The sequence below is a fragment of the Pelodiscus sinensis genome, chromosome 5, assembly GCF_052426305.1.
Source record: "Pelodiscus sinensis isolate ZL-2025 chromosome 5, ASM5242630v1, whole genome shotgun sequence".
In the NCBI taxonomy this organism is placed as follows: Eukaryota; Metazoa; Chordata; order Testudines; family Trionychidae; genus Pelodiscus; species Pelodiscus sinensis.
This window is the reverse complement of record NC_143056.1, coordinates 135,580,669-135,602,216: the sequence shown is the minus strand read 5'-3', so window position 1 is coordinate 135,602,216 and position 21,548 is coordinate 135,580,669. Positions and strand designations below refer to the sequence as shown.

The 21,548-nt window shown below is 71.5% G+C and overlaps 2 protein-coding genes across 7 annotated transcripts; both read left to right on the top strand.

The window, feature by feature from the left end:
- The first annotated feature begins 82 nt into the window (after window positions 1-82).
- MAPK3 (mitogen-activated protein kinase 3) lies at window positions 83-7,445 on the top strand. Of its 2 annotated transcripts, XM_075917417.2 has the most exons (9): window positions 115-353; window positions 437-619; window positions 734-923; window positions 1,910-2,026; window positions 2,399-2,513; window positions 2,613-2,744; window positions 4,648-4,757; window positions 4,832-4,957; window positions 5,621-7,445. In XM_075917417.2, the coding sequence occupies exons 1-8, from the start codon at window positions 199-201 to the stop codon at window positions 4,949-4,951; spliced, it is 1,122 nt and encodes a 373-aa protein (XP_075773532.1). In that variant the 5' UTR covers window positions 115-198; the 3' UTR covers window positions 4,952-4,957; window positions 5,621-7,445. The 2 variants fall into 2 exon arrangements, 1 of the variants encoding a protein (XP_075773532.1); XR_016349765.1 differs by lacking the exons at window positions 2,613-2,744; window positions 4,648-4,757; window positions 4,832-4,957; window positions 5,621-7,445 and adding an exon at window positions 1,017-1,585 and having other exon boundaries at window positions 83-353.
- Window positions 7,393-19,839, top strand: LOC142825559 (lysophospholipase D GDPD3-like). 5 transcript variants are annotated; one of them, XM_089779064.1, is made up of 13 exons: window positions 7,506-7,699; window positions 8,655-8,697; window positions 9,523-9,658; window positions 10,707-10,752; window positions 10,832-10,950; window positions 13,047-13,136; window positions 13,290-13,423; window positions 13,496-13,555; window positions 13,723-13,774; window positions 18,206-18,400; window positions 18,718-18,761; window positions 18,854-19,007; window positions 19,262-19,499. In XM_089779064.1, exons 1-13 carry the CDS (start codon window positions 7,561-7,563, stop codon window positions 19,349-19,351), a joined length of 1,302 nt encoding a protein of 433 aa, XP_089635190.1. In that variant the 5' UTR covers window positions 7,506-7,560; the 3' UTR covers window positions 19,352-19,499. The 5 variants fall into 5 exon arrangements, with proteins under 5 accessions (XP_089635192.1, XP_089635189.1, XP_089635188.1 ...); XM_089779065.1 differs by having other exon boundaries at window positions 7,509-7,699; window positions 18,854-18,962; XM_089779063.1 differs by lacking the exon at window positions 13,047-13,136 and having other exon boundaries at window positions 7,501-7,699; window positions 18,718-18,759; window positions 19,262-19,839.
- Window positions 19,840-21,548: the final 1,709 nt, after the last annotated feature.

Genomic DNA, 21,548 nt, shown 5'->3' with positions numbered 1-21,548 from the left:
GCCTAAAGCGGCAGAAGCGAATGACAGGGCACAGCACTTCCGCCTTTCGATGACGTCAGAAGCAGCGCTCCAATCCGGGCGCGTAGCGGATGGCGGCGACGTGACGCGGGCCGTCGGGCAGCCCGTGCGCCTGCGCAGAGCCGTCGGGCGGGGCGGTTCCGGGTGCGGCTGCGGCAGCGGGATCGGAGCGCAGCGGCCATGGCGGCGGCGACAGCGGCGGCCCCGGGGGGGCCCGGGCCGGTGCCGGGGGCGCCCAAGCTGGGGGTGGAGTCGGTGAAGGGGCAGGTGTTCGACGTGGGGCCGCGCTACACGGACCTGCAGTACATCGGGGAGGGGGCGTACGGCATGGTCTGGTGAGCGCCCCCCCGCCGCCCGGGCCCCCCCCCCCCCGGGGCTGCGGGGCGCGGCGCTAACCCCGCCCCTCCCGTCCCCGCAGCTCCGCCTACGACCACGTGAGCAAGGCGCGCGCGGCCATCAAGAAGATCAGCCCGTTCGAGCACCAGACGTACTGCCAGCGCACGCTGCGCGAGATCAAGATCCTGCTGCGCTTCCGCCACGAGAACATCATCGGCATCAACGACGTGCTGCGCGCCGCCGCCATCGAGCACATGCGCGACGTGTATCCTGCCCCGCCCCTGCGCGCGCCCGCGCCGGCCCCTGCGCGCGCCCGCGCGACCCGCCCCCCGCGCGCGCCCCGCCCCGCGGCCGTTGTGCCCCTTGACCCCGCCCCCAGCTACATCGTGCAGGACCTGATGGAGACCGACCTGTACAAGCTGCTGAAGACGCAGCAGCTGAGCAACGACCACATCTGCTACTTCCTGTACCAGATCCTGCGCGGCCTCAAGTACATCCACTCGGCCAACGTGCTGCACCGCGACCTCAAGCCCAGCAACCTGCTCATCAACACCACGTGCGACCTCAAGGTGGGCCCGCCCCTCGGCCCCGCCCCCGCCCCTCGGCCCCGCCCCCTCCGCCCCGCCCCCGGCCAGTCCAACGTGCTGCACCGCGACCTCAAGCCCAGCAACCTGCTCATCAACACCACGTGCGACCTCAAGGTGGGCCCGCCCCGCCCCGCCCCTCGGCCCCGCCCCCGCCCCTCGGCCCCGCCCCCTCCGCCCCGCCCCCGGCCAGTCCAACGTGCTGCACCGCGACCTCAAGCCCAGCAACCTGCTCATCAACACCACGTGCGACCTCAAGGTGGGCCCGCCCCGCCCCTCGGCCCCGCCCCGGCCCCGCCCCCTCGGCCCCGCCCCGCCCCCGGCCAGTCCAACGTGCTGCACCGCGACCTCAAGCCCAGCAACCTGCTCATCAACACCACGTGCGACCTCAAGGTGGGCCCGCCCCGGCCCCGCCCCTCGGCCCCGCCCCCTCCGCCCCGCCCCCGGCCAGTCCAACGTGCTGCACCGCGACCTCAAGCCCAGCAACCTGCTCATCAACACCACGTGCGAAACTCAAGGTGGGCCCGCCCCGACCCCGCCCCTCGGCCCCGCCCCGCCCCCTCGGCCCCGCCCCCGGCCAGTCCAACGTGCTGCACCGCGACCTCAAGCCCAGCAACCTGCTCATCAACACCACGTGCGACCTCAAGGTGGGCCCGCCCTCGGCCCCGCCCCTCTCAGCTCCCACCCCGCCCCTGGTGGCGTGTCCCACCCCCAACCAGCCATAGGCCCCGCCCCCGGCTGCACACCCCCAACCAGCCCTCAGTCATGACCATGCCTCTGACCCCATCCAGCCCTCGGTCACACCCCACCCCGTCCCCAACCAGCCCTCAGCCCTGCTGCACGCACACCCCGCACTGCGCCCCACCCCCACCGATCCCCCTTCACACCTCCCTGCGTCTCTGGCCTCCACTGCTGCGTTCCCTGGGCTCCAGGGGGGCGGGCAGCTCAGCTAACCTTCCTCCCCGCTGCAGATCTGTGACTTTGGGCTGGCTCGCATTGCCGACCCCGAGCACGACCACACCGGCTTCCTGACGGAGTACGTGGCCACCCGCTGGTACCGGGCCCCCGAGATCATGCTCAACTCCAAGGTGTGGGGCTGGAAGCTGGCTCTAGCTGTGATTCAGGGAGTGCTGGGCGAGGGCCAGGCACTGGGTGTTGGGATGTTGGGGGATGTAACCGCGGCACCGGTCCCAGCCCCAGCGGCTCTCCGTGCTGCCACAGCCTCCGGGGGAGCCGGCGCGGAGCCCGGGGCACCGATGCTCGTCAGACCCCGGTGCCGCTCCTGCGCCCGCAGCAGGCAGGCTGGAGACCCAGGACTCCTGGGTCCACCCTGGTACTAGGGGCACTGTCATTCCTTGGCCTGGACTGTCCTTTTCTCCAGGCAGTGAAACATGCGTAGCCAGGGGGCCCTCTGGGGGCCCCTGTCCTGCCCCCTCTGACCTGCTCTCCTCTGCCCGCAGGGCTACACTAAATCCATCGACATCTGGTCAGTGGGCTGCATCCTGGCTGAGATGTTGTCCAACCGGCCCATCTTCCCCGGCAAGCACTACCTGGACCAGCTCAACCACATCCTGGGTGAGGGGCGGGGCAGGGGGCGGGGGGGTCTGTCAGTGCGGGGTGGAGCTGGCTCGGAGGGGGCCAGGCCTGGCGACTCCTGACTCCTCCCCTGCGCAGGGATCCTGGGCTCCCCCTCGCAGGACGACCTCAACTGCATCATCAACATGAAGGCGCGAAACTACCTGCAGTCCCTGCCCCACAAGACCAAGGTGCCCTGGCCCAAGCTCTTCCCCAAGGCCGACCCCAAAGGTGAGGGTCCTCCCCCTCGCGAGCTGGGAGAGCACCCAGGTGTCCAGACTCCCTGCCCCACCCCCTGCCCCTCGCTCTGCCCCACTCCCAGCCCTTCCCTGCCCCCCCTCACCCTGCCCCGCTCTTCCGCCCTCACCCAGCCCTGCCCTTCCCCCCTCGCCCAGCCCTGCCCTTCCCCCCTCGCCCTGCTCTTCCCCCCTCGCCCAGCCCTGCCCTTCCCCCCTCACCCAGCCCTGCCCTTCCCCCCTCGCCCTGCTCTTCCCCCCTCACCCTGCCCCGCTCTTCCGCCCTCACCCAGCCCTGCCCTTCCCCCCTCGCCCTGCTCTTCCCCCCTCGCCCTGCCCCGCTCTTCCCCCCTCACCCAGCCCTGCCCTTCCCCCCTCGCCTTGCCCCCCACCCAGCCCTGTCCTTCCCCCCCGCCCTGCCCTTCCCCCCTCTCGTCCTGCCCCCCACCCTGCCCCTCACCCAGCCCTGCTCTTCCCCCCTCACCCAGCCCTGCCCTTCCCCCCTCGCCCTGCTCTTCCCCCCTCGCCCTGCTCCGCTCTTCCCCCCTCACCCAGCCCTGCCCTTCCCCCCTCGCCCTGCTCTTCCCCCCTCGCCCTGCTCCGCTCTTCCCCCCTCACCCAGCCCTGCCCTTCCCCCCCTCACCCAGCCCTGCCCTTCCCCCCTCGCCCTGCTCTTCCCCCCTCGCCCTGCTCTTCCCCCCTCGCCCTGCCCCGCTCTTCCCCCCTCACCCAGCCCTGCCCTTCCCCCCTCGCCCTGCTCTTCCCCCCTCGCCCTGCCCCGCTCTTCCCCCCCCACCCAGCCCTGCCCTTCCCCCCTCGCCCCGCTCTTCCCCCCTCGCCCTGCCCCGCTCTTCCGCCCTCACCCAGCCCTGCCCTTCCCCCTCGCCCTGCTCTTCCCCCCTCGCCCTGCCCCGCTCTTCCCCCCTCACCCAGCCCTGCCCTTCCCCCCTCGCCCAGCCCTGCCCTTCCCCCCTCGCCCTGCTCTTCCCCCCTCGCCCTGCCCTGCCCTTCCCCCCTCGCCCTGCCCCGCTCTTCCGCCCTCACCCAGCCCTGCCCTTCCCCCCCTCACCCAGCCCTGCCCTTCCCCCCTCGCCCTGCCCCGCTCTTCCGCCCTCACCCAGCCCTGCCCTTCCCCCCCTCACCCAGCCCTGCCCTTCCCCCCTCGCCCTGCTCCGCTCTTCCCCCCTCACCCAGCCCTGCCCTTCCCCCCCTCACCCAGCCCTGCCCTTCCCCCCTCGCCCTGCTCTTCCCCCCTCGCCCTGCCCCGCTCTTCCCCCCTCACCCAGCCCTGCCCTTCCCCCCTCGCCTTGCCCCCCACCCAGCCCTGCCCTTCCCCCCCGCCCTGCCCTTCCCCCCTCTCGTCCTGCCCCCCACCCTGCCCCTCACCCAGCCCTGCTCTTCCCCCCTCACCCAGCCCTGCCCTTCCCCCCTCGCCCTGCCCCCCACCCAGCCCTGTCCTTCCCTCCGCCCTGCCCTTCCCCCACTCGTCCTGCCCCTCACCCTGCCCCGCTCTCCCCCCCTCACCCTGCCCCGCTCTCCCCCCCTCACCCTGCCCTTCCTCCCCTCACCCTGCCCCCTCACCCAGCCCTGCCCTTCCCCCCTCACCCTGCTCTTCCCCCCTCGCCCTGCCCCCCACCCTGCCCCTCACCCAGCCCTGCTCTTCCCCCCTCGCCCTGCTCTTCCCCCCTCGTCCTGCCCCCACCCTGCCCTGCTCTTCCCCCCCTGCCCCTCACCCAGCCCTGCCCTTCCCCCCCTCACCCAGCCCTGCTCTTCCCCCCTCACCCAGCCCTGCTCTTCCCCCCTTCACCCTGCCCCACACCCAGTCCTGCTCTTTCCCCCCCTCACCCTGCCCCACACCCAGTCCTGCTCTTCCCCCCTCACCCTGCTTTCGCCCGCAGCCCTCGACCTGCTGGACAAGATGCTAACTTTTAACCCCAACAAGCGCATCACTGTGGAGGACTCGCTGGCGCACCCCTACCTGGAGCAGTACTATGACCCCTCCGATGAGGTAGGGCCCCGGCTCGGGGGGGCGGGTAGGGCTGGGGGGTCCCCGCCTGGCTCACGGCCCCGCTCTCTTTGCAGCCAGTGGCCGAAGAGCCCTTCACCTTCGACATGGAGCTGGACGACCTGCCCAAGGAGAAGCTGAAGGAGCTGATCTTCGAGGAGACGGCGCGGTTCCAGCCAGGCTACCAGGGGCCGTGAGCGCTGGTCAGTGCCTCCTGCCCCTCCGGGGACACCCACTCCCACCCAGCACTGGGCAGAGGCTGGGCACTGGGTGGGGGCTGGCTGGGGGGCGCTGGGTGGGAGCTGCTCGGGGGCAGGGGCTGGCTGGGGGGTGCTGAGAATGGGGGGTGCTGGCTGGGGGGTGCTGGGCGGGGGCTGGCTGGGGGGGCAGGGAATGGGGGGCGCTGGCGGGGGGCACTGGGCAGGGGCTGGCTGGGGGGGCAGAGAATGGGGGGCACTGGCGGGGGGACACTGGGCAGGTGCTGGCTGGGGGGGCGGGGAATGGGGGGCGCTGGCGGGGGGCACTGGGCAGGCGCTGGCTGGGGGGCAGGGAATGGGGGGCGCTGGCGGGGGGCACTGGGCAGGGGCAGGCTGGGGGGGGCGGAGAATGGGGGGCGCTGGCGGGGGGCACTGGGCAGGCGCTGGCTGGGGGGCAGGGAATGGGGGGCGCTGGTGGGGGGCACTGGGCAGGCGCTGGCTGGGGGGCAGGGAATGGGGGGCGCTGGCGGGGGGCACTGGGCAGGGGCAGGCTGGGGGGCGGGGAATGGGGGGCGCCGGTGGGGGGCACTGGGCAGGCGCCGGCGGGGGGGCAGGGAATGGGGGGCGCGCCGGGGCACTCGCCGGGCTCACTGCCTCTCTCCGGCCCAGGCCCGCCGCGCGCCAGCCTAGACCTGCCCGTGGCGGAGGTTTCGGACCGGAGCCTGCGCCGGGCGCCGCTGGGACTGGCCGGCCCGGCCCTGCCGTCGTGCTGTGTAACTGCTTCGCAATGTGGCTGTGACTCTGGAGCCGGGGGACCCGGTGCCCCCACTCCTGGCCGTGGAGGGGGAATCTCGCTTCTAACTCATCACCAGTCGCGCTCGGCCCCCCGGACCCCTCCTGCCGCCCGGCTGCGGGTTGTGCCGTGGCGCCGGGTGGGGATGGTGCAGGCCAGCCCGGCCTCCCTGCCCCGCCTGCCCTAGTTTCTCCTGCTGCCCGTCCCGGGGCCCCCGGCTTCATTGGCGAGCCAGGGTTGGGGGCTCCCCCGAGAACAGGGCCAGAAGTGGCCCGAGATTTGTATTGTCCCTCCCCCTCCTTGGGGGAGCCACCTCCCTTCAAAGGGCTAAGGCAGAGCCTGACACCTCAGCCTGAAAGGCCCCCTCCTTAGCCCACTGGCAACCGTCCCCTCCCTGAGACCCCGAGAGTGCTGGCTCCAGGCCCCTGCTCTACCCACCAGGCCCCACTCCCCTCCCAGAGCCAGGGAGAACCTGGGCGTGCTGGCTCCAGCCCTCAGCTCTGCCCCCCCTCACTCCCCTCCTGAGCTGGGAGACACAAGACGGCCTGCGCCCACCCCCACTCTCCTGGAGTCCTCGCTCCCAGCCCCCCCCACCCAACTACTAGCCCCCAGTCCCCTCCTGAGCTGGGAGACACAAGACGGCCTGCGCCCACCCCCACTCTCCTGGAGTCCTCGCTCCCAGCCCCCCCACCCAACTACTAGCCCCCAGTCCCCTCCTGAGCTGGGAGACACAAGACGGCCTGCGCCCACCCCCACTCTCCTGGAGTCCTCGCTCCCAGCCCCCCCCACCCAACTACTAGCCCCCAGTCCCCTCCTGAGCTGGGAGACACAAGACGGCCTGCTCCCACCCCCACTCCCCTTCTGGAGTCCTGGCTCCCGCCCCCCCACTAACCCCCCACTCCCCTCCTGAGCTGGGAGACACAAGACGGCCTGCTCCCACCCCCACTTCCCTTCTGGAGTCCTGGCTCCCGCCCCCCCCACTAACCCGCACTCCCCTCCTGAGCTGGGAGACACAAGACGGCCTGCTCCCACCCCCACTTCCCTTCTGGAGTCCTGGCTCCCGCCCCCCCCACTAACCCCCACTCCCCTCCTGAGCTGGGAGACACAAGACGGCCTGCTCCCACCCCCACTTCCCTTCTGGAGTCCTGGCTCCCGCCCCCCCTCCACTAACCCCCACTCCCCTCCTGAGCTGGGAGACACAAGACGGCCTGCTCCCACCCCCACTCCCCTTCTGGAGTCCTGGCTCCCGCCCCCCCCCACTAACCCCCACTCCCCTCCTGAGCTGGGAGACACAAGACGGCCTGCTCCCACCCCCACTCCCCTTCTGGAGTCCTGGCTCCCGCCCCCCCCCACTAACCCCCACTCCCCTCCTGAGCTGGGAGACACAAGACGGCCTGCTCCCACCCCCACTCCCCTTCTGGAGTCCTGGCTCCCGCCCCCCCCCACTAACCCCCACTCCCCTCCTGAGCTGGGAGAGAACCCAGGCCCCTCTAACCACTAGCCCCCACTCTCCTTCTGGAGTGGGGGGGGAGAGCCCAGATCCAAGGCTGTTGGGGGGCAGGAGGAGCTCCCACTCCCGTTCTCTTCCTCAGTTTCTCTGTCTGGCTGCCAACCTGTGTGCACGTGGCTGGTCCCTGCCCCTGGACCTGCCTGGGTGTCTCTGTGGAGCTGTACAGACCCCAATAAACCCTCTGGAGCTCAGCCGTGTCTGCTGGGGGCGGGTCCCGCGTGGGTAGCTGCGCCGCCCCACCGGCCTTTGCCCCACCGCGCCCGCCCCACCGCGCCCAGACCGGCCCGACCGGCCCCGATCCGCGCCATGGCTGCCGGGCTGCTGCTGGCGCTCCCGGCCCTGGGGGGCTTCGTCCTGGCCTCGCTCTGCCTCCGACGCCGGCCCCAGCTGCTGCACCGGCCTCGGCCGCCCCCCTTCCCCTGCCGCCACGTGGCCCACCGCGGGGGTGAGCTGGGGGGAGGGCGGCAGGTGCCGGGACAACGGGCGGGGGGGGGGGCCGGGGGGAGGCGGCAGGTGCCGGGACAACGGGCGGGGGGGGGGCCGGGGGGAGGGCGGCAGGTGCCGGGACAACGGGCGGGGGGGGTCCGGGGGGAGGGCGGCAGGTGCCGGGACAACGGGCGGGGGGGGTCCGGGGGGAGGCGGCAGGTGCCGGGACAACGGGCGGGCGGGGGGGGGGGGTCCGGGGGGAGGGCGGCAGGTGCCGGGACAACGGGCGGGCGGGGGGGGGGTCCGGGGGGAGGGCGGCAGGTGCCGGGACAACGGGCGGGCGGGGGGGGGGGGGTCCGGGGGGAGGCGGCAGGTGCCGGGACAACGGGCGGGCGGGGGGGGGGATCCGGGGGAGGGCGGCAGGTGCCGGGACAACGGGCGGGCGGGGGGGGTCCGGGGGGAGGCGGCAGGTGCCGGGACAACGGGCGGGCGGGGGGGGTCCGGGGGGAGGGCGGCAGGTGCCGGGACAACGGGCGGGCGGGGGGGGGGATCCGGGGGGAGGGCGGCAGGTGCCGGGACAACGGGCGGGCGGGGGGATCCGGGGGAGGGCGGCAGGTGCCGGGACAACGGGCGGGCGGGGGGGGGGTCCGGGGGGAGGCGGCAGGTGCCGGGACAACGGGCGGGCGGGGGGGGGGGGGGGGGGGGGGGATCCGGGGGGGAGGGCGGCAGGTGCCGGGACAACGGGCGGGCGGGGGGGGTCCGGGGGGAGGCGGCAGGTGCCGGGACAACGGGGGGGGGGGGGGGGGGGTCCGGGGGGAGGGCGGCAGGTGCCGGGACAACGGGCGGGGGGGGGGGTCCGGGGGGAGGCGGCAGGTGCCGGAACCGGCTCCGCCTACCTGCGCCGAGACACAGACCCCTTCCCCGCACACCCGGGGCCGGGGTCTGTAACCGGAGCATCCGCCCCCCGCCCTCAGGCTGCGGCGAGAGGATCGAGAACACGCTGGAGGCTTTTACCCAGTGAGTGACCCCCCCGGTCCCCTTCCCCCCCCGCCCGCCCGCTGACCCCCCCCTCCTGCCCGCCCGCCCGCCCGCTGACCCCCTCTCCCCCCCCGCCCGCCCGCTGACCCCCCCCTCCGCCCGCCCGCCCGCTGACCCCCTCTCCCGCCCCGCTCGCCCGCTGACCCCCCCCCCGCCCGCCCGCTGACCCCCTCCGCTCGCCCACTGACTCTCTCTCCCCCCCCCGCTCGCCCGCTGACCCCCTCTCCCCCCCTCTCCCCGCCCGCCCGCTGATCCCCCTCCGCTCGCCCACTGACTCTCTCTCCCCCCCACCCACCCGCTGACCCCCTCTCCCCCCGCCCGCCCGCTGACCCCCCCTCCGCCCGCCCGCCCGCTGACCCCCTCTCCCGCCCCGCTCGCCCGCTGACTCCCTCCGCCCGCCCTCTGACCCCCCTCCGCCGCCCGCTGACCCCCTCTCCCCCCCCGCCCGCCCGCTGACCCCCCCTCCGCCCGCCCGCCCGCTGACCCCCTCTCCCGCCCCGCTCGCCCACTGACCCCCTCCGCTCGCCCGCTGACCCCCTCCGCCCGCCCGCTGACCCCCCTCCGCTCGCCCGCTGACCCCCTCTCCCTCCCTCTCCCCGCCCGCCCGCTGACCCCCCCCCTCGCCCCGCTCCGCCCGCCCGCTGACCCCCTCTCTCTCCCTCTCCCCGCCCGCCCGCTGACCCCCTCCGCTCGCCCACTGACCCCCTCTCCCTCCCTCTCCCCGCCCGCCCGCTGACCCCCTCTCCCCCCCTCTGCCCGCCCGCTGACCCCCTCTCCCCGCCCGCTGACCCCCTCTCCCCGCAGCGCGGTGGCCCAGGGCGCGCAGCTGCTGGAGCTGGACTGCCAGCGCACGCGGGACGGGCACGTGGTGGTGTCCCACGACCAGAACCTGCGGCGCCAGGCAGGCTGGGACCACAACATCCGGGACCTGGACTACGCGGTGAGAGCCCGGCTCGGCCACGCCCCCTCTGCGCCCAACCCCCACCCTGCCCCCCAGCCGCACCTGCCCAGCCCCCCACTGCACCCAGCCCCTGCCCCCCAATGACACCCCCACTGCACCCAACCCCCACCCTGCCCCCCAGCCGCACCAGCCCAGCCCCCCACTGCACCCAGCCCCTGCCCCCCAATGACACCCCCACTGCACCCAACCCCCACCCTGCCCCCCAGCCGCACCAGCACCTGCCCAGCCCCCCCCCCACTGCACCCAGCCCCTGCCCCCCAATGACACCCCCACTGCACCCAACCCCCACCCTGCCCCCCAGCCGCACCAGCACCTGCCCAGCCCCCCACTGCACCCAGCCCCTGCCCCCCAATGACACCCCCACTGCGCCCAACCCCCACCCTGCCTCCCAGCCACACCAGCCCCTGCCCTGCCCCCCCTGCCCTCCCAGCCCCCCACTGCACCCAACCCCCACCCTGCCTCCCAGCCGCACCAGCCCCTGCCCAGCCCCCCACTGCACCCAGCCCCTGCCCCCCAATGACACCCCCACCCCCAGCCCCTGCCCCCTGCGCCCAACCCCCACCCTGCCTCCCAGCCACACCAGCCCCTGCCCTGCCCCCCAGCCCCTGCCTCCCCAGCACCTGCCCCCCACACCCCCACCCCCTGCCCCCCCCCAGCCTGCCCCCCACCAGCCCCTGCCCAGCCCCCCACTGCACCCAACCCCCACCCTGCCTCCCAGCCACACCAGCCCCTGCCCTGCCCCCCAATGACACCCCCACCCTGCCTCCAAGCTACACCCCCAGTGACATCAACCACCCCCCCGGCCACCCCAGTAACACCATCACTGCACCTAGCCCCCACCCAGACCCCATAGGCCTCCGCTCTCTGGGACTTGGACCACCCCAAGCTCTCCCAGGCCCCCTAGACACCCCATGGGAACCTCAAGCAATGTGAGTTGGGGCCCCCATCCTCCTGGTCAGCCCCCACCAGGCCCATGAGCTGAGCTCCCCCCACCCCTGTGCTTGTGACGCTGCCCCTCTCCCCCCAGGACCTGCCCCCCTACAGGGACCCTTTGGAGGTGACCTTCTCGCCCGGTAAGTGCCAAATCTCCCCTCCCTGCACCCGGGATCCAGGCCCCCACCCCACCCATTGAGCACCCTCCCTCCCCGCCAGGGGCCTTGGCGCATGGCGCCGACCGCCGCATCCCGCGCCTGGAGGAGGTGTTCCAGCGCTTCCCCCACCTGCCCGTCAACGTGGAGATCAAGGAGGATGACGACGAGCTGATCCGGAAGGTGAGGGACCCAGGCGTTCGGGCCTGCAAGCCCAGCTACCGCACAGGGAGCGCCGCGCCGGCATCTGTGTGCCCCGATGAGCATGCAGGGAGACCCCGGAGCCCGCTCCAGCCCCCCTTCCGCTCCCGGAGCCGGGAGAGACCCCGGAGCCCGCTCCAGCCCCCCTTCCGCTCCCGGAGCCGGGAGAGACCCCGGAGCCCGCTCCAGCCCCCCTTCCGCTCCCGGAGCCGGGAGAGACCCCGGAGCCCCGCTCCAGCCCCCCTTCCGCTCCCGGAGCCGGGAGAGACCCCGGCGCCCCGCTCCAGCCCCCCTTCCGCTCCCGGAGCCGGGAGAGACCCCGGAGCCCCGCTCCAGCCCCCCTTCCGCTCCCGGAGCCGGGAGAGACCCCGGAGCCCCGCTCCAGCCCCCCTTCCGCTCCCGGAGCCGGGAGAGACCCCCAGCGCCCCGCTCCAGCCCCCCTTCCGCTCCCGGAGCCGGGAGAGACCCCGGAGCCCCGCTCCAGCCCCCCTTCCGCTCCCGGAGCCGGGAGAGACCCCGGAGCCCCGCTCCAGCCCCCCTTCCGCTCCCGGAGCCGGGAGAGACCCCGGAGCCCCGCTCCAGCCCCCCTTCCGCTCCCGGAGCCGGGAGAGACCCCGGAGCCCCGCTCCAGCCCCCCTTCCGCTCCCGGAGCCGGGAGAGACCCCGGAGCCCCGCTCCAGCCCCCCTTCCGCTCCCGGAGCCGGGAGAGACCCCCAGCGCCCCGCTCCAGCCCCCCTTCCGCTCCCGGAGCCGGGAGAGACCCCGGAGCCCCGCTCCAGCCCCCCCCCGCTCCCGGAGCCGGGAGAGACCCCGGAGCCCCGCTCCAGCCCCCCTTCCGCTCCCAGAGCCGGGAGAGACCCCCAGCGCCCCGCTCCAGCCCCCCTTCCGCTCCCGGAGCCGGGAGAGACCCCGGAGCCCCGCTCCAGCCCCCCTTCCGCTCCCGGAGCCAGGAGAGACCCCGGAGCCCCGCTCCAGCCCCCCTTCCGCTCCCGGAGCCGGGAGAGACCCCCAGCGCCCCGCTCCAGCCCCCCTTCCGCTCCCGGAGCCGGGAGAGACCCCCAGCGCCCCGCTCCAGCCCCCCTTCCGCTCCCGGAGCCGGGAGAGACCCCGGCGCCCCGCTCCAGCCCCCCTTCCGCTCCCGGAGCCGGGAGAGACCCCGGAGCCCCGCTCCAGCCCCCCTTCCGCTCCCGGAGCCGGGAGAGACCCCGGAGCCCCGCTCCAGCCCCCCTTCCGCTCCCGGAGCCGGGAGAGACCCCGGAGCCCCGCTCCAGCCCCCCTTCCGCTCCCGGAGCCGGGAGAGACCCCGGAGCCCCGCTCCAGCCCCCCTTCCGCTCCCGGAGCCGGGAGAGACCCCGACGCCCCGCTCCAGCCCCCCTTCCGCTCCCGGAGTCGGGAGAGACCCCCGGCGCCCCGCTCCAGCCCCCCTTCCGCTCCCGGAGCCGGGAGAGACCCCGGAGCCCCGCTCCAGCCCCCCTTCCGCTCCCGGAGCCGGGAGAGACCCCGACGCCCCGCTCCAGCCCCCCTTCCGCTCCCGGAGCCGGGAGAGACCCCGACGCCCCGCTCCAGCCCCCCTTCCGCTCCCGGAGCCGGGAGAGACCCCGACACCCCGCTCCAGCCCCCCTTCCGCTCCCGGAGCCGGGAGAGACCCCGACACCCCGCTCCAGCCCCCCTTCCGCTCCCGGAGCCGGGAGAGACCCCGGAGCCCTGCTCCAGCCCCCCTTCCGCTCCCGGAGCCGGGAGAGACCCCGGAGCCCCGCTCCAGCCCCCCTTCCGCTCCCGGAGCCGGGAGAGACCCCGACGCCCCGCTCCAGCCCCCCTTCCGCTCCCGGAGCCGGGAGAGACCCCAGGTGCCCCGCTCCAGCCCCCCTTCCGCTCCCGGAGCTGGGAGAGACCCCGACGCCCCGCTCCAGCCCCCCTTCCGCTCCCGGAGCCGGGAGAGACCCCCGGTGCCCCGCTCCAGCCCCCCCTTCCGCTCCCGGAGCCGGGAGAGACCCCCAGCGCCCCGCTCCAGCCCCCCTTCTGCTCCCGGAGCCGGGAGAGACCCCCGGATCCTGACTGTCTCCCTGTCCTACCCCCAGGTGGCTGAGCTCGTCCGGTGTTACCATCGCTCCCACATCACTGTCTGGGCATCCTTCAACAGCAAAGTCCTTAAGAAGTGCAAGGCGGCGGTATGTCTGTCCCTTCCCCAATGTCCACCCAGCCGCCTCCAGCCTGTCCATCTGCCCAGCCACCTCCCGTCCGTCTGTCCTCCCAGCCACCCCCTGCCTTACCCTTCCCTGGCCTCCCCACCTTCACAGCAGCCTCCCCTCTGCTCTCCCCAGAACCCCGACATGCCCTACATCTTCTCCGTCCAGCGCGGCCTGCTGCTCCTGCTGCTCTACTACACCGGCCTGCTGCCCTTCGTGCCGCTGAGGGAGTCCTTCCTCCAGTGCCCGCTCCCCTCCATCATCAACCGGTGCGTGGGGCCGGGGCGCCTGGGGGGGACGGGGTAACTGGGGCCAATTAACCCCACCTCCCTCTCTCTCAGGACCTACTTCCCGGTGCCCAAAGGATGCCTGGGGGACCTGCTGGCAAGATTCACCCACATGTGAGTGGGGGGCACCCCTACCCCTTTTCACCCCCCACAGGTCTCCCCCTGCACCCCTGCTTAGAGGGAAGGGAGGCCGGGCTGCTGTTCGCATCATTAGTATTAGGAAACCTGGGGACGGAGGAGGCAGCAGCCCCCAATTTCTGACTCTGTGCCCCACCCCCCAGGGTCACCATGAGAGAGAAACTCTTCAAACATCTGGAAGACAGAGGCATTCAGGTGAGGTCCCAGGGCTGGCAGGGTCAAGAGTGGGGGCACCAGCAGGGCTGGGGGCAGGGCTGGGCTGGCAGGAGCTGTGGGGCGAGAGTGAGGGGCACCCTCAGGACTGGGGGCAGCAGCAGGGGCAGGAGCGGGGGGCACCGGCAAGGGCTGGGGGCAGGAGCGGGGGGCACCGGCAGGGCTGGGGGCAGGAGCAGGGGGCACCGGCAGGGCTGGGAGCAGGTGTGGGGGGCACTGGCAGGGCTGGGGGCAGGAGCAGGGGGCACCGGCAGGGCTGGGAGCAGGAGCGGGGGGCACCGGCAAGGGCTGGGGGCAGGTGTGGGGGGCACTGGCAGGGCTGGGGGCAGGAGCGGGGGGCACCGGCAGGGCTGGGGGCAGGAGCGGGGGGCACCGGCAGGGCTGGGAGCAGGAGCGGGGGGCACCGGCAAGGGCTGGGGGCAGGTGTGGGGGGCACTGGCAGGGCTGGGGGCAGGAGCAGGGGGCACCGGAAGGGGCTGGGGGCAGGAGCGGGGGGCAGGAGCGGGGGGCACCGGCAGGGCTGCTCTCATGCCTCCCCTTGGCACCAGGTTGTGCTGTGGGTTCTGAACGAGGAGCAGGATTTCGAAGAGGCGTTTAGTTACGGGGTGTCGGGGGTCATGTCCGACTACCCCACCCTGCTGCGTCGCTACCTTGACACCCACCCCCCGCCTGCGCAGGGCAAGAAGGATGAATGATGAGGCTGCTGCCCGGTGTCTCCTCTCATCTCTATTCCTGTGCAGAATAAAAGTTGTTGGGCGCAGCGGAGCGTGTGTGGACGTGCACCGCCAGTGCAGAGGCTGGGGCGGGGGCGCTGCTGATGGCGGGACTGGCCTTGCTGGCCACCCATGCACCAGCTCCCAGGGAGCCCTGCTGCTCTCCCTTCTGGGGTACCTGATAGGGAACCAGGTTCTGCCCCTGGCCATTCTCAGAGTGGGGGGCTGCGAGGGGCACTGCACGGTTACAGTGGGGGGCTGCCAGGGGGCACTGCACACGGTTATGGTGGGGAGCTGTGTGGGGGCACAGTACAGCAGTGGGGGGGCTGCAAGGGGCACTGCATGGCTGCGTGTAGAGACTGCGCGGGGGCACTGCAGGGTTGTGGTGGGGGGCTGCGAGGGGCACTGCACCATTACAGTGGGGGCTGCGAGGGGGCACTGCACACGGTTACGGTGGGGAGCTATGTGGGGGCACTGCAGGGCGGTGGTGGAGGGCTGCGAGGGGCACTGCACCATTCCGGGGGGGCTGCGAGGGGCACTGCACCATTCTGGGGGGGCTGCGAGGGGGCACTGCACCATTCGGGGGGGCTGCGAGGGGCACTGCACCATTACAGTGGGGGCTGCGAGGGGCACTGCACCATTCTGGGGGGGCTGCGAGGGGCACTGCACCATTCCGGGGGGGCTGCGAGGGGGGGGGGGGGGGCTGTGAAGGGCACTGCACCATTCTGGGGGGGCTGCGAGGGGGCACTGCACCATTCTGGGGGGGCTGCGAGGGGGCACTGCACCATTCCGGGGGGGGGCTGCGAGGGGGCACTGCACCATTCCGGGGGGGCTGCGAGGGGCACTGCACCATTCCGGGGGGGCTGCGAGGGGCACTGCATCATTACAGTGGGGGCTGCGAGGGGCACTGCACCATTCCGGGGGGGGGCTGCGAGGGGCACTGCACCATTCTGGGGGGGCTGCGAGGGGCACTGCACCATTACAGTGGGGGCTGCGAGGGGCACTGCACCATTCCGGGGGGCTGCGAGGGGCACTGCACCATTCTGGGGGGGCTGCGAGGGGCACTGCACCATTCCGGGGGGGGGGGGGCTGCGAAGGGCACTGCACCATTCCGGGGGGGGCTGCGAGGGGCACTGCTCCATTCCGGGGGGGGGCTGCGAGGGGCACTGCTCCATTCCGGGGGGGGGCTGCGAGGGGCACTGCACCATTCCGGGGGGGGGCTGCGAGGGGCACTGCTCCATTCCGGGGGGGGGCTGCGAGGGGCACTGCACCATTCCGGGGGGGGCTGCGAGGGGCACTGCACCATTCCGGGGGGGGCTGCGAGGGGCACTGCACCATTCTGGGGGGGGGGGGGCGGGGGGCACTGCACCATTCCGGGGGGGGGCTGCGAGGGGCACTGCACCATTCCGGGGGGGGGCTGCGAGGGGCACTGCACCATTCCGGGGGGGGCTGCGAGGGGCACTGCTCCATTCCGGGGGGGGGGGGCTGGGGGGGGGGCTGCGAGGGGCACTGCACCATTCTGGGGGGGGCTGCGAGGGGCACTGCTCCATTCCGGGGGGGGGCTGCGAGGGGCACTGCACCATTCCGGGGGGGGGGGGGGCTGCGAGGGGCACTGCTCCATTCCGGGGGGGGGGCTGCGAGGGGCACTGCTCCATTCCGGGGGGGGCTGCGAGGGGCACTGCACCATTCCGGGGGGGGGCTGCGAGGGGCACTGCTCCATTCCGGGGGGGGGCTGCGAGGGGCACTGCACCATTCCGGGGGGGCTGCGAGGGGCACTGCTCCATTCCGGGGGGGGCTGCGAGGGGCCGGGGGGGGGGCTGCGAGGGGCACTGCACCATTCCGGGGGGGCTGCGAGGGGCACTGCTCCATTCCGGGGGGGGGCTGCGAGGGGCACTGCACCATTCTGGGGGGGCTGCGAGGGGCACTGCACCATTCTGGGGGGGGCTGCGAGGGGCGGGGCCATGAATACATTTGCCTTTGCAGTGACTGGTGTGTCTCTCTGTCTCCGCGGGGGGCTGGGGCGCGGCTGTGGGGCCCAAGCCAGGCGCCGTGATACCCGGGCGAGGGGCGCGGGACGGGAGGGGAGGGGAGGGGAGCCCTAGCTGGGCTCTCCCGGACCGCCCGATATTGGGGGCCCACCCCATGCTCGGCGCTGCCCCTTTAAGACTCTCATTTGCATGCCGCCTTCCGGTTGGCGGCTGCGGCGGCGCGGGGGCTCCTGGGAGCGGGGCGGGGGCTGCCAGCTGGTCTGTAAACAAGCGCAGGAGCCGCGGGCTGGAGGGGGGTCCTGCCCCTCCCCCTCCGCCAGAGGCGCTGGGCCCCCCGCGCCCCATTTCCCAGCTGCCGTTCCCTGGCCCGGCCTCGGCGGCTGCGGGGAGGGCGCACAGCCCGGGCAGGATCGGAGGTGTGTCCCCGGGGACACCGCTGGGGGAGGCTCGCAGCGCGGGGGAGGGGCGGCGGGGACACTGCTGGGGGAAGCTCGCAGCGCAGGGAGGGACGGTGGTGGCGCTGTTTGCAGTGCGAGGACTGGTGGCACTGGTGGAGGGCTGGTGGGGGCAGTGCTGGGGGGAGCTCGCAGTGCAACGGTGGTGGCACTGCTTGCAGCACAGGGAAGGGCTAGTGGCACTGCTAGGGGAAGCTCGCAGCGTGAGGGAGGTTTGGCGGGGGCACTGCTGGGGGAAGCTCGCAGCGTGAGGGAGGTGTGGCGGGGCACTGCTGGGGGAAGCTCGCAGCGCGGGGGAGGTGTGGCGGGGTGCGGCGTGGGGGAGGTGTGGCGGGGGCACTACTGGGGGAAGCTCGCAGCGTGGGGGAGGTGTGGCGGGGCACTGCTGGGGGAAGCTCGCAGCGCGGGGGAGGTGTGGCGGGGCACTGCTGGGGGAAGCTCGCAGCGCGGGGGAGGTGTGGCGGGGCACTGCTGGGGGAAGCTCGCAGCGCGGGGGAGGTGTGGCGGGGGCACTGCTAGGGGAGTTCACAGCGCAGGAGCGGGACAGTGGTTGCATGACTCGCAGTGTAGGGCACTGCTGGGGGAAGCTCGCAGCGTGAGGGAGGTGTGGCGGGGGCACTGCTGGGGGAAGCTCGCAGCGTGAGGGAGGTGTGGCGGGGCACTGCTGGGGGAAGCTCGCAGCGCGGGGGAGTTGTGGCGGGGCACTGCTGGGGGAAGCTCGCGGCGTGAGGGAGGTGTGGCGGGGCACTGCTGGGGGAATCTCGCAGCGCGGGGGAGTTGTGGCGGGGCACTGCTGGGGGAAGCTTGCGGCGTGGGCGAGGTGTGGCGGGGGCACTGCTGGGGGAAGCTCGCAGCGCGGGGGAGTTGTGGCGGGGCACTGCTGGGGGTGGCTCGCGGCGTGGGGGGGTGTGGCGGGGGCACTGCTGGGGGAATCTCGCAGCGCGGGGGAGGTGTGGCGGGGCACTGCTGGGGGAAGCTTGCGGCGTGGGGGAGGTGTGGCGGGGCACTGCTGGGGGAAGCTCGCAGCACGGGGGAGGTGTGGCGGGGCACTGCTGGGGGAAGCTCGCAGCGCGGGGGAGGTGTGGCGGGGGCACTGCTAGGGGAGTTCACAGCGCAGGAGCGGGACAGTGGTTGCACGACTTGCAGTGTAGGGCACTGCTGGGGGAAGCTCGCAGCGCAGGGGAGGTGTGGCGGGGGCACTGCTGGGGGAAGCTCGCAGCACAGGGCACTGCTCACACCTGTGTGTTTGCCTTACAGTTACTGCTGCACACCCGCCCCACAGGCCCAGTGCTCCCAGAGGCCAGGCCAGGCCGGGCAGCAGCCCTGCCGGGCACCATGGTCCGGCTTTCCAAGCCCAAGACTTTCCAGGCCTACCTGGACAACTGTCACCGCAGATACAGCTGTGTGCACTGCCGGGCACATCTGGCCAGCCACGATGACCTCATCTCCAAGGTCACTGCTGGGGGAAGCTTGCAGCCTGGGGAAGGGGAAGGGGAAGGGGAAGGGGAAGGAAGTGGTTGTTGTGCCTTTAAGTTAACAACACAGAGGAGACTGGGCCTGTGCCCCTCACTCCCGCCCCACGGCACCCCCCCGCCCTGCCGGTGCCCCTCACTCCCGCCCATTTGGTGGAGGGGAAGATGAGTCTGGGCTGATTGTTGGTGGGGGCTGCATGGGAGGGCGGAGGAGGAAGCCCGACCCCAGGGGGAGAGTTGGGCGACTGGGGGGGATTGGGGCTCACTGGCTAATGATGCTCTTGTCATTTATTCTAGTCTTTCCAAGGGAGTCAGGGCCGCGCGTACCTCTTCAACTCGGTGTGAGTATGGGGGCACTGGGCGTGGGGATGGGGAGACTGTGCTAGGAGGGGGACCCAGGGGTGCGGGTGCTGACCTTTGCCCTCTCCCGCAGGGTGAACGTGGGCTGTGGGCCGGCGGAGGAGCGGGTGCTGCTGACAGGGCTACATGCAGTGTCCGACATCTACTGCGAAAGCTGCAAGACCACGCTGGGCTGGAAATACGTGAGTGGGGGCCCGGGCCGCTGCTCCCCACCGACCTTCCCTCGGGTGCGGAATAAGCTTTGGGCCGTGCACAGGCGCGTGCGGACGGGCAGCCCCACAGCAGCAGAGCCTGCTGTTCGCTTTGTGCTATCCGCCGGCTGCATGAGCAGCTGGCCAAGGCCTGGCTCACAGGGACCTCTTCCCCACGGACAATGGCCATCAGCCCCGGGCTGCAGCCCCCTTGGCCCGGCCCTGCCGCCACTGAGCCCGGCCTGGTGCCAGGGGTCGGGCCCGGGGGCTGACCGGCTCTGTCCCCACAGGAACAAGCCTTCGAGAGCAGCCAGAAGTACAAGGAGGGGAAATTCATCATCGAGCTGAGCCACATGATCAAGGACAACGGCTGGGACTGAGCCCTCCCCAGCTCTGGCCGGGACCCCCCCACTATCCTGGGGGCGGGGCGCCATACCAGCCCTGGGGCGGGGCCTTGCAGCATCACCTCCGTGGAGACACACTGAGGGGCGGAGCTCTGGGACAGTTTCCATGGAGACCAATCGCAAACCTTGCCCCCCACTAGGGGCTGAGGTGTCACTGTGACGTTGCTATGGAGACCACACTTGGAACCTGGGCCAGCTGTGCAGGGGCAGGACTTTGCTGCCCAGTATCCAGGGAGATGGCCACACCTGCCTAATCTGTATGGTGACACTAAGGAAGATGAATTCACAGGCGGACTGGGCTCACCAGGACAGGCCCACTGTTCAGTGGGAGCCTGGGAGATGTTGTGATTGGCTCACGTGAGGGTGGGTGGGCCGGTGCCCGGAGTGGGGGGCGGCTGTGTACAAGGGGGGGTACAGCAGTGACTGCAAATCAGTGCGTGTAAATAAAGCCGCTTCAACCGTGTGTTCCCCTGTTCCTGCCTCTGCCAGCAGGGGGCGCAGTGGGGAGGGGGCAGGGCCCTGGCTGTGGGGGAGCTCCTGGCCTGGCCCAGCAGGGGGCGTGGTGGGGAGGGGGGAGGGGCAGGGCCCTGGCTGTGGGGTGCTCCTGGCCGGGCCCAGCAGGGGGCGTGGTGGGGAGGGGGGAGGGGCAGGGCCCTCATAGACTCATAGACTCATAGACTCATAGACTTTAAGGTCAGAAGGGACCATTATGATCATCTAGTCTGACCCCCTGCACAGTGCAGGCCACAGAATCTCGCCCACCCCTCTTAGAATAATCCTCTCACCTATGTCTCAGATATTGAAGCCTTCAAATACTTTGAAGGCCCCAACATGCAGAGAGTCCTTCAGCTGTGATCTGTGCCCAATGCTACAGAGGAAGGCGAAAAACCTCCAGGGCCTCTGCCAATCTACCCTGGAGGAAAATTCCTTCCTGACCCCAAATATGGCGATCAGCTAAACCCTGAGCATGGGGGCAAGACTCACCAGCCAGACACCCAGAAAGTTCCCTATAGCAACTCCTATCATCCCTCCATTGACCTATTTCCAACTGGTAATGAATGGTCAATTAGTTACCAAGATCATGTTATTTCATCCAACCATCCCCTTATCATAGAATCAGAACTGGAAGAGACCTCAGAAGGTCGTCAAGTCCAGCCCTCCGCTCTAGGCAGGACCAATCCCATCTAAATCAACCCGGCCAGGGCTTTGTCAAGCCGAGACTTAAACACCTCTAGGGATGGAGACTCCACTACTTCCCTAGGTAACCCATTCCAATGCTTCACTACCCTCCTAGTAAAATAGTTTTTCCTAATATCCAATCTGGACCTCTCCCACCACAACTTGAGACCATTGCTCCTTGTTCTGCCATCTGTCACTACTGAGAACAGCCTCTCTCCATCCTCTTTGGAACCTCCCTTCAGGAAGTTGAAGGCTGCTATCAAGTCCCCCCTCACTCTTCGCTTCTGCAGACTAAACAGACCCAAGTCCCTCAGCCTCTCCTCGTAGGTCATATGCTCCAGACCCCTAATCATTTTGGTTGCCCTCCGCTGGACCCTCTCCAATGCGTCCGCATCCTTTTTGTAGTGGGGGGCCCAGAACTGGACACAGTACTCCAGATGTGGCCTCACCAAAGCCGAATAAAGGGGAATAATGACATCTCTGGATCTGCTGGCAATGCTCCTCTTAATGCAGCCTAATATGCCATTAGCCTTCTTGGCTACAAGGGCACACTGTTGACTCATATCGAGCTTCTCATCCACTGTAACCCCCAGGTCCTTTTCTGCAGAACTACTACTTAACAGGTTGGTCCCCAGCCTGTAACTATGCTTGGGATTCTTCCGTCCCAAGTGCAGGACTCTACACTTGTCTTCGTTGAATCTCATGAGATTTCTAGTGGCCCAATCCTCCAATTTGTCTAAGTCACTCTGGACCCTATCTCTGCCCTTAAGCGTATCTACCTCTCCCCCTAGCTTAGTGTCATCTGCAAACTTGCTGAGGGTGCAATCTATCCCCTCATCCAGGTCATTAATAAAGATATTGAACAAAACCGGTCCTAGAACTGAACCTTGGGGTACTCCACTAGAAACCGACCGCCATCCTGACATCGAACCGTTGATCACTACCCGCTGGGCCCGGCCTTCTAGCCATCTTTCTATCCATCTTACCGTCCATT

Bases quoted from the DNA above. Each gene is read 5' to 3' on its own strand.
- LOC142825559 (XM_089779062.1), top strand. From the start codon at position 7,561: ATGGCTGCCGGGCTGCTGCTGGCGCTCCCGGCCCTGGGGGGCTTCGTC. The intron at 13,424-13,722 runs GTGCGTGGGGCC...CCCACCCCCCAG, and splicing joins CTCCCCTCCATCATCAACCG to GGTCACCATGAGAGAGAAAC. The intron at 18,401-18,717 runs GTCACTGCTGGG...CATTTATTCTAG, and splicing joins ACGATGACCTCATCTCCAAG to TCTTTCCAAGGGAGTCAGGG.
- MAPK3 (XM_075917417.2), top strand. From the start codon at position 199: ATGGCGGCGGCGACAGCGGCGGCCCCGGGGGGGCCCGGGCCGGTGCCG. The intron at 2,514-2,612 runs GTGAGGGGCGGG...TCCCCTGCGCAG, and splicing joins CCAGCTCAACCACATCCTGG to GGATCCTGGGCTCCCCCTCG. The intron at 4,758-4,831 runs GTAGGGCCCCGG...CTCTCTTTGCAG, and splicing joins ACTATGACCCCTCCGATGAG to CCAGTGGCCGAAGAGCCCTT.